The 9867-nt window shown below is 39.5% G+C and overlaps 1 protein-coding gene across 1 annotated transcript; it reads left to right on the forward strand.

Annotated features, from left to right (window-relative positions):
• The first annotated feature begins 1420 nt into the window (after nt 1-1420).
• On the forward strand, nt 1421-5032 carry otc (ornithine transcarbamylase). The gene is made up of 10 exons (XM_067603829.1): nt 1421-1630; nt 1753-1891; nt 2002-2083; nt 2509-2596; nt 2882-3035; nt 3126-3248; nt 3468-3521; nt 3624-3773; nt 4328-4465; nt 4562-5032. Exons 1-10 carry the CDS (start codon nt 1548-1550, stop codon nt 4619-4621), a joined length of 1071 nt encoding a protein of 356 aa, XP_067459930.1. The 5' UTR covers nt 1421-1547; the 3' UTR covers nt 4622-5032.
• Nucleotides 5033-9867: the final 4835 nt, after the last annotated feature.

Below are 9867 nucleotides of genomic sequence, written 5' to 3' on the forward strand. Positions count from 1 at the left end.
CTTGGCCACCTTCACCAAACTACAAGACACATCCAGACTGTCCTCTGCCACCATCCATGGAGAGCTGGATGACCTGTATATATTGTTTGAGTATGGAAGCACTGCAGGTGCTGAAGACCGGCGTCCTGAGACTACTAGAGAGCAGCTGAGGGTACTGGTTGACGGTTACCTGCTCAGCTTTCCCAGCAGACCATGGCTGAATGTTCTGCAAAGCTGCAGGCTGTGATGGAAAGGCATCCCTGCATGGAGCTCTTCAAATCCATTCCAGTGTTTGATCCAGCAAAGGTGACTGGGATTAGAAAGAACATGGATGATTATGTCCAGACCATACCTACCCTAATCCAAGTGTCAGCTGAGGAATGGCGCCGCTACATTCATATGGACAAGAGTGACACTGTGGAGGTCAGTCCTGTGTGGTGGTGGGTCTCGAGGGAGGACAGGATGCCCACTCTAGCCTTAATAGCAGTTTTGTGCCCCCACCTCCCGACTACCTCAATGGATGTAGAGACTTTTCTCCCACTACACGATGCTGCTGACACAGCACTGACAGAACCTGACTGAAAACAACATTAAGATGATGCTGATTGCCAAGTTCGACTGTAGACCCCAAGACTAGACTAATCCTTACCACAAGTCAAAACCCATTCACTCAGTCATATCACTCACTGAGTCATTTGTTCTGTTACTGGACTGTTGATTTGTTCACTAACTTTTGACTAAATTAATTTTGTAGGATAATTTGCACCTGGATATATGGATATTTTGAGTATCCAAAGAGTTTTAAATTTTAAGCAGATGCATTATTTTAGAGTACCGCAGAAAGTTTTATGTTTGAGTGTCATGTTTTTGCCTTTGTAGTTTTTAGAGGTTCTAAAAAAGATATTTGGTGAAGTTGAGGTCAAGCACTTTACCAGTTATTTATTTATGTATTTGTGTGTTTATGTGTTGAAGTGTTAATTGTTGGGAGGTGATTAATGGTTAATGTTTTCGCAAATTAATTTTTGCCACACTCCACATCGAACCTTGCATTTTAGTGGCCATGTGTCCTACATTTTATGTAGTTTTGAACTGTTTGTGATGAAATAAAATCTCAAATTCAAAGGTTCTACTGAAATCTACTAAATATTTCTTTCAGCCTGCTTGAGGTAATTTTAGGTTGTTTTAGTGTATTGTGTGTGCTTATTTTTGCTCAAAAACAATCTTAAATGAATATTGTCTATCACATTACAAGCAAAAAAAACAATCCGCAAATTTTCATTCTGGATCACTGCTGAAAACTGTAAAAAAATAAATAAATAAATAAATTAAAAAAATCCGCAAATTCCGGTTGGTTTAATTTAAAATAAATATACATAATATAATACGTTCATGCAAATAACGCAGTCAGATTGGAAGCCACGCCCCTCTACGTCGTCACGTGGTGACGTCATTGGTATCCATGCCCTGGCTGCACGTTATCTGGATCTGATCTGTGAATGAAGGCTGCGCTCTCTGATGAATTAATCACACAACATTACGTCTCCCTTTAATTTACCTCCAGGGCTGCAATGTCAACCAAACTGTTCACCGCAAACAGTCCCGTTTTCAAATGTTTGAAAACTTTTTATAACACTCAGGCGCGAGGGTTTAGGTAAGTTAAGAAACTCCAGATAACTTTTTATGTTAGCATTACTGACAGTCAAGCTTTGATAGCCATTGCAAGTCGTTACATGTAATAAGACATGCATTATGACTTTGTCGTGCTTTTTTCAGAACTGGAGCTGCTTCCTTTGGTTCGGTTAATTTAAAGGGCCGCAGTTGTCTTACTCTGAAAGACTTCAGCTCAGATGAAATCAAGAAGCTTTTGTGGGTGTCAGGAGATCTGAAACATCGGATCAAACGTGAAAAACAGGTAGCTAACATTAACGTTTACTGCAGTATCCATGTGTTAAATGTCCATATTTGTACTGTGTAGCCTCTGAGTTTGTCATTTAAAGAAAGTTACCGTCATTTCTTTTCCAGTATCTTCCTCTTCTACAAGGAAAGTCCATTGCTATGATATTTGAGAAGAGGAGCACCAGGACAAGAATGTCCACAGAAACAGGTGTCCGAGTTGTATCTTAGAAAACTGCACTTGTGTATGCCACGTGGCTCAGTTAGACATCTCCATGAATGACAGAATACTACACATTTTTATAAAGGCACCGGTCAGCTTTACATAGATGTGTAGATTATGAGAACAATTTAAAATAAATGTTTCCTCTCATACTGTTAACTGGGCTGATCCCATTCATCAGTGTATTCAGCAGTAAAACATTGTTCACATTGTTAATGTGGACACAAAAGGACCTGCTGACAAGGCAGATAAGATGCATCCCTGGAACAAAATAGCTCCTGAACTGTTATTCCTCCTGTGTCTCCCCCTCCCTCAACATGTGTCTGTGTGCTTATTCATTTAAAATATTTACATTTTTCAAGCACCAGTTGGCCATAAGAGAAACTAAAGTTGCCTTAATATCATAACTCCAGGCTTTGCTCTGCTGGGTGGACACCCCTGTTTCCTCACCTCCCAGGACATCCATCTGGGAGTGAATGAGAGTTGCAAAGACACAGCAAGGTGAGTTTTATAACTATGCAAATATTTTTTAAAAGGTTAATGACGGTTGTATACGTGCACGCTGCACCAGACTTGACTTTTAACTGGTACTGTTTTCATCACACCAGTGGGCTTCTCAGGGTAACAACAGTCTTCTAGTGTTTCTCACTGCTGTGGTAATTATTGAGAGGAAAAGACAGCATTTCCCATTCAGATTTTCCCACCTGGCACGGTATACAAATAACAGCCGCCCCCTCGAGTCCATGCCCACCTTTCTAATCTCTTCTACATAAACTCCCACTGCAGGGTTCTCTCAGGACTATGCGATATCGTCTTGGCACGAGTGTACAGCCACTCCACGCTGGAGGAGCTAGATAAGGAGGCTTCCATCCCTATCATTAATGGCCTGTCTGACCTCTACCACCCGATACAGATTCTGGCTGACTTCCTCACCTTACAGGTACTGCAACCCCCTCTATTTACTGCAGTTTTCATGCAATAAATGATAATGATATAGTGCTGTCTAAATGCAACTGCAACTGTCTTCTAGGAGCATTATGGGTCCCTTAGTGGACTGACGGTGAGCTGGATTGGAGATGGGAACAACGTCCTCCACTCCTTCATGATGACTGCAGCCAAACTGGGAGTTCATCTTAAGGTTGCTACACCTAAGGTTTGCCTCTTTTTACATTTACATTTGACTTCCCCTTTAGCTGTCTTTTCACATCTCTTTTGGTGTACGATTCATGTTTTATAGCAGTCAGTCTTGAGCGTCTCATTTCCCCAGTGGCCTCTTGTGAGAGGAGATGCTTGGGGATACAAAAACATGTGCATGATAATGTACATCATTAATCCTAATCAGAAACAAAGTTAATACTGTCTTCATTCCCAGGGATACGAGCCAGAAACAAGTGTTATTCAAGAAGCACAGAGACTCTCTAAACTGGTGAGGTCCTGATCAGTATGATAGACAGACCACCTCAGATTGTTTTGTGGTCAGTTTATTTATGACCAAAAGATGCTGTCATAACATTTCATTATGTTTCAGCATGGTACCCAGCTTCTTCTGACCTCTGACCCGATGGAGGCAGCTCAAGGCAGCAATGTTTTGGTCACTGACACTTGGGTCAGCATGGGACAGGAGGAGGAGAAGAAAAAGAGGCTCAAAGACTTCCACGGTTACCAGATTACAATGAAGGTAAATAAGAATATTATATTATCTATAGTTTAGAAGCACAACCCTAAATTTCTACCTTTTAGAACCTCTTTTTGCGTTAGAAATAATTAAGGGCCATCCACCTCATGCCAATAACAGTTGTCTTTGTTCACTGTTTGTTGCCAAATGTGTCCCTTTTGGCAACTGTACACAGTAAGCAAATAAAGTCAGTTCAAAACAGTATCTCAAACATGCTCCTGTTTGACTGGATGATGCACTTACTGTAAACAAAACTGCAGCATTTAACCTTCTGCAAATTGTATGGTATTGTACTGTATGGTGAACTAATCTAACACTAATTACAGACTTCATCTGGCACATAAGTTACCAAGCAAGCTTGAAATTAAACTCTTAAAATGTAGAGTATACACAAAACTGACAGGGTAATATAATCTAAAAAAAAATGATCAAAAATGAATTGTGAACTATTTTGAAAAGAGTAAACATCAAAATGAGGATGTGCGGTGATTATAAATTGTCTCTATTTTCCTTGTATTTGGATCTTAACTCTATGTTTTGGTGTTATTTCACTACAGACAGGAAGTGTGGCCAAACCAGACTGGACCTTCCTGCATTGTCTCCCCCGGAAAATGGAGGAGGTGGATGACGAGGTTTTCTACTCATCCCGCTCCCTTGTCTTCCCTGAGGCTGAGAACAGGAAGTGGACAATCATGGTGAGTGAAACTGGTCCGATCTGATCCTGTCAGAATATTATCTGCCTCCAGTTTGATTGTCTTGGTTCTAATTAGCACAACTCTCCTCTCTTTCAGGGTCTGATGGTGTCTCTTCTGACCGACTACACTCCTCAAACACCAATGCTTAAGTTTTAACTTCAAGTCTTAAGGTGGAATTATAACTGTGTGTCCCGAGACCCTGTCATGCTTCAGTTACATACCTCAAAGTTGTTATATTTACATTCTCTCATTTTACTTCTTATATAGATCAACAATGGGTTAGTTTTCATTGTCTCAATGCTAAATAGACAGTTCAAAGTAATTTGTTCATACTGTATGTTCCTGGTTTGATTCCAGCCGGATTCAAACTACTGCATTACCACGACATGTTAAAGATGCTTTTTTAGCAATAGGGCTGAAAATGGACAAAAACACACTACTTAAAATATCTTTAAGTGAGTGACCAATGTGTTATTAGATTAATATGCCTTCCATTTGGTTAAACAAAGACTTTTTAAAACCTTTTTAAGTATGAGTGTATACAAATAAACCAATGTGTGCCTTTTATGGGTTGCTCACCACATTTTTGAAAACCTTTGAGTGTCGTCCCTTAAGAACCTGTGTTGCAGAGATGATGAATAAAACTAAGAGCATCAAATTATTGTTCCCAAACTACACATAAAGATAGATGTAGTCTTTAGACACAGTAGTCCAGATTTTGTTACTTTATCATCCCAGTTTCTGTCCTTACTTCTACTTCTACTACTATAATTTTTACCACTACTCTCTTGTCAAGATCTTTCTACATGATCATTTTTATTGAGATTTAAACAAAACAATATCAGGATGGTTCTAGTGCCACCACCCCATATAAAGGGCAGATTGAAATAATAAATAATTTTGTTTTTATCTCTTACATGATGTTGCTTCACCTCTATGGCAGTGTGTCTGGGATTGTGATGGTTATTTCAATACTGATATTATTCTGTCTACCACAGTTAGGATCATTTAGTGTAATTACTTACTGCACTTTAAAAATGAAACATGATCAGCTTTCCCATCAGGTTTTTAAAAACAGATGCAGCAAATGTTTATTAGACAGTCATGTAAGGAATGAATGAAGGATCTGACCAGAGATGTAATAGAGAGGAGTCTCTTTGGAGAGAGGTGGAGGAGCTGAAATCTCAGCTCAACGCACAGCTCTCACTCAACCTTGAGCTCAAGTCTGAGTGAGAGGATCATGAGCTCCTGGAGGAGGCTGGAGTGTCTGAGGAGAGGAACCCAGAACTCAGGATTTCAGCCTGGAAATGAGCCTACCACTTTTTGGGATTGAGGAAACAGTGTGTTTGACCAATCAGATTCAGCTGTTGAGAAAAAAAGGGGTCAAAATTCGTGCTTGTAGATTGTAACTTCTAACTTGTAAGTAAGAGGAAAGTTAAAAGTAAAAAACTAAAATACAATGGAAAGGAAAGATACTAAAATGCAAAAAAAAAAAAAAATCAACAAAAAAGTAAAAACAAAAGCAAACTTAAAATAAATCAAATTAAGGAAAACAATAATAATCATAAAAATTCATTAAAAAATGAAAAATAAATTTAAGAAAAGTAAATACAAAAGGAAAGTTAAAGTAAAAAACTAAATCAAATACAGTGGAAAGAAAAATGACAAAAATTAAATGAATTATCAATAAACAACTAAAAGGAAACTTAAAATAGGAAATTAAATGAAGTACAGTAAAAGGGAGAATATGGCTTTGACCCTGGTGTACTGACTGAAGTGTCACCAGAACGGATCATCAATGTGACTTCTGCACTGCTAGAAGGGATGGACTCAGCACTCACATGCTCACCTGCAGCAGCACCCAGTAGAGGTGGTGATGAAGCACATGGGTGTTGACATTCCAGGTACCTTCACCACCGCTGACCAAGAGAACCATTAAATCATTGTGGCCATGGAGTATTTCACTAATCACCCAAGATGTACATTGTTCATACAAGATGCTCTGCAGAAACTTAGAGGCTGGAGTAAGCAAGGTAGCAAAGACTGGGACGTGGATTATACCACTACACAACCAGAAAACTCACAAAGTACATTTAATCCACGATGCATGTAAGTACAATTTTATGGTACTTGTACTTTACTTGAATACATGCAGTTTGTTAAATATTATGCATTATTAAACAACTCAACAGTACTATATAAAGTATGAGCTCCACCTCCATTAACTATAATACTGAAATGCAGCTTACACCTTAAGGCCTCAGTGAAAACTATTATACTAAAAAGTACTATTACTAAAGACTTTCACTTACATAATAGAGCTGTGATGTGAACTTGTTCACAATTGATTAGAAAAACCAGTGTTATGACTAATAAATTACCATATGCAGTGGTGGAAGGTAACTAAGTCCATTATTTCCATTTTATGCCACTTTACACTATTATTCCACATTTCAGAAGTAAATATCATACTTCCACTGTACTTTACATATAACTACATTTACTTAACAGCTATCATTACTTTTCAGATTAAGATCTTAAATACAAAAAGCATCATTAGTTTGTAAAATATGATCCCTTGTGTGGGGGAAATATTTGTGATATGCAGCTGTCTTGATAAGGATGGCTGTCTCCTATGGGAACCAAGGCCAGGTGGAGGTATACTGTGCTTTGTGCAGACAGTCAGACTGGTCTCAAGATAACCTGTGTACAAACCTCAGTTAACTCTAATCAGCATAGTGTTTTGTTTATAGTTCAATAACCAATAGGGGCATAGATGTGTGAAGAATAACCTTATTTGGAGGTAGTGAGGGTAAGGATTTGGTGGATGGTTTAAATACTCTTGACCAGAAGTAGATGGCACATTCGAGTGGCATTGCAGTGTTTCACTTGTACTGTAACTCTGTTCTCCTTAATTGAGCTTCAATAAATGTTCCTGCGTAAGACATCCTGGTCTCCTGACAAGTTCATCACTTTGAGTTAACCAGCTCCAGCAATTCTTTGACAAACTGGCATCACAATCGAGGATTCCAAGAGAACAACTGACTGGTAAGTGCAAAGTTTCTTTTTACCTTGCCTTGCTGAAGTCTGTGTCTCATGGAATTAAAAGTCCTGTGTATTTTCTGCAATTTGTCTGTGAGCATCTAAGGTGTGGATAAGGTCAGAGCTTCAGTGTCCGGGCACAATGTCCTGGCTGAACTCTCTGAGAGTGTTGCTCGGAACGAAATGTGCCATATAAACCTCTCAGTTGATGCTCAAATCAAAAGTGATAAGTGAAAAATTGTGGAAAAAGGAATCCAGTGAGTGTAATCCAATGTGTTGTGATCTTATAAAGATTTTGTATAAATGAACTGGAGGGCAGTTGGTGATAAATTTGAGAAAAAAGACTGTGGTGTTTGTTATTTCAATCCCCTGCAGCACCACAGCAAGGTGTTTTTCTTTTCTGGGGCAGCGTCAAGGCTATGCTGGACACAGGCGAGACCCACAGTGAGGTTAAGCCTTTGGGAAGACGTTCTAGGTTAATCAATATTGGTGGTGAGTCTGTGTCTGTTGGGACAGTAGGTTCTGTTTTGCCTCTAGCTTCAGAGACCAAGGTGCTGAGTTTTATAATTATATACACAAGGCAAAATACTTTCTGAGTTTTCACTTATATTGGTCTCAAACCACCACCACTGCAAAAGAAAAAAGGCAATAAAATATTATGGAGACTTGTGATGCTGCTGGAGCTTGTATTGAGATGCATATGTTTGTTTTACTGTGCATGCTGTGAATATGTGCTGATGCAGTGTTTTATGATGTGTATGTGTTTAATGCTTTAAAAATGGGTGATACTCTGTCAACTAAGCAGTCTAAAGCAGAGGTTAGAAATGACTCTGTAGTTAATTCATCGCAATAAATGATGAAAATACAGATGTAAAACAAGAAAAACAAGAAGATTACTATACTAGCACGCAAACAGAGAGACAGTCACAGAGTCATAATGACCCCAATCATATATCACTTTATAAAGCAATGTTTTCTCCACACGTGCCTGCAGGAATTGTAGGTAGACAAGAAGGCTGGAATTATGTGTTTCCTTTTACTTTGCTTATGTTTGAATGGACAGAGAGTGGATGGCCGTTTCAGGGGTCATTTGGTAAGAGTAAGCAGCAAATAGCCAAAATGAATGTTAATCCTGGGATGAGATTATAAATACATGAAAGAGTGCATGACAGTGTGGTTGGATGTTGCTTATCAGCGATGTGGTGTTTTGAGTGATGATGAGAAGCGCTGTAAGTGGGGGTCTGATGAGTTTAGAGATGTGATAGAGCAGTGTACGAAGTATGTTGCTACATGTCATATTCCCTTGTTGGAAGCTGTGATGCAGACCAAAGCTGAAGAAATGTTGAAAATTAAACGTCATCCTAAAGATAACGAGGCATTTGCTAAGGCGGTGATGTATAGTTGGGCAAAACGCCAATGTTAGCCGAAGCTGGCTTGCCACTTCTAGAGTGTTTGACAAGCAAATATACTCTTTCACCTCATCAGCAAGTAGCAGTAAGGCAGATGAGACAGGGACAGTGAAAAGACAGACAGATGAGGATCTCATTTTGCTTGCTCTGGCTGCTGTGGCTTGGAGAAAAGAGAGACAGCGAAGTGGACACAGGGAGAGTCAGGAAACTTCTGGCTTAGAATCAGTGGTGGTGGAGGTGGCACCCAAAAAGGGGGGGCCTGTTAAAACGATGAAGATAGTACGTCAGAAGAAAGCGCCTCCTCCTCCTCCCTTTTCTGCTCAGACTAGGTCCATGGAGAAAACACCAACACAGACTGCAAGTTATCAAGTTGCTGGTGGTATGGCTGTTTGCAAACCTTGGACCCCACGTGAAATTATGGATATGACTAGGAAAGCTCCTAATCCAATTAGTCGCCCAGATGAATATCTGGTTTGGCTTTCACAAGTGTTTACTGTATACAACTGTCTGCTGACTGATGTAACACAGCTGGTAGAATTCACATATGGAACTGAGTGGGTTCTGTGCGAGAAGGAATCTACTTTTCCTGATCCTACAGAAGATGGCCAATGGCCCACAGCCACAACTCTGATTGATTGGGTAACCAGTGGAGCAAAAGAAGCCGTCATGAAATGTGCACGAAAACGCAATGATTTTTTAAAGGTTATTCACTGTGTACAGGAGCGTAAAGAATCTTTGCCTGAATTCATCCAGAGATTTATCCAGGTGTGGGACACTCATGCAGGGATAAAAAGAGAGGATAATGAGGTATTTGTCATCCAAACTTCCCTGCAAAACGCAAGACCACGCATTGCCACAACTTACAAACTTGCGGTTGCTGATTGGCAGGAAATAAATGGGAAATCAAATGTTAGTAAATTAATGGGAATGTATAGAAGTCAGGTTTTCTCA

The sequence above is a fragment of the Thunnus thynnus genome, chromosome 11 (genome assembly GCF_963924715.1).
Source record: "Thunnus thynnus chromosome 11, fThuThy2.1, whole genome shotgun sequence".
Taxonomy (NCBI): domain Eukaryota; kingdom Metazoa; phylum Chordata; class Actinopteri; order Scombriformes; family Scombridae; genus Thunnus; species Thunnus thynnus.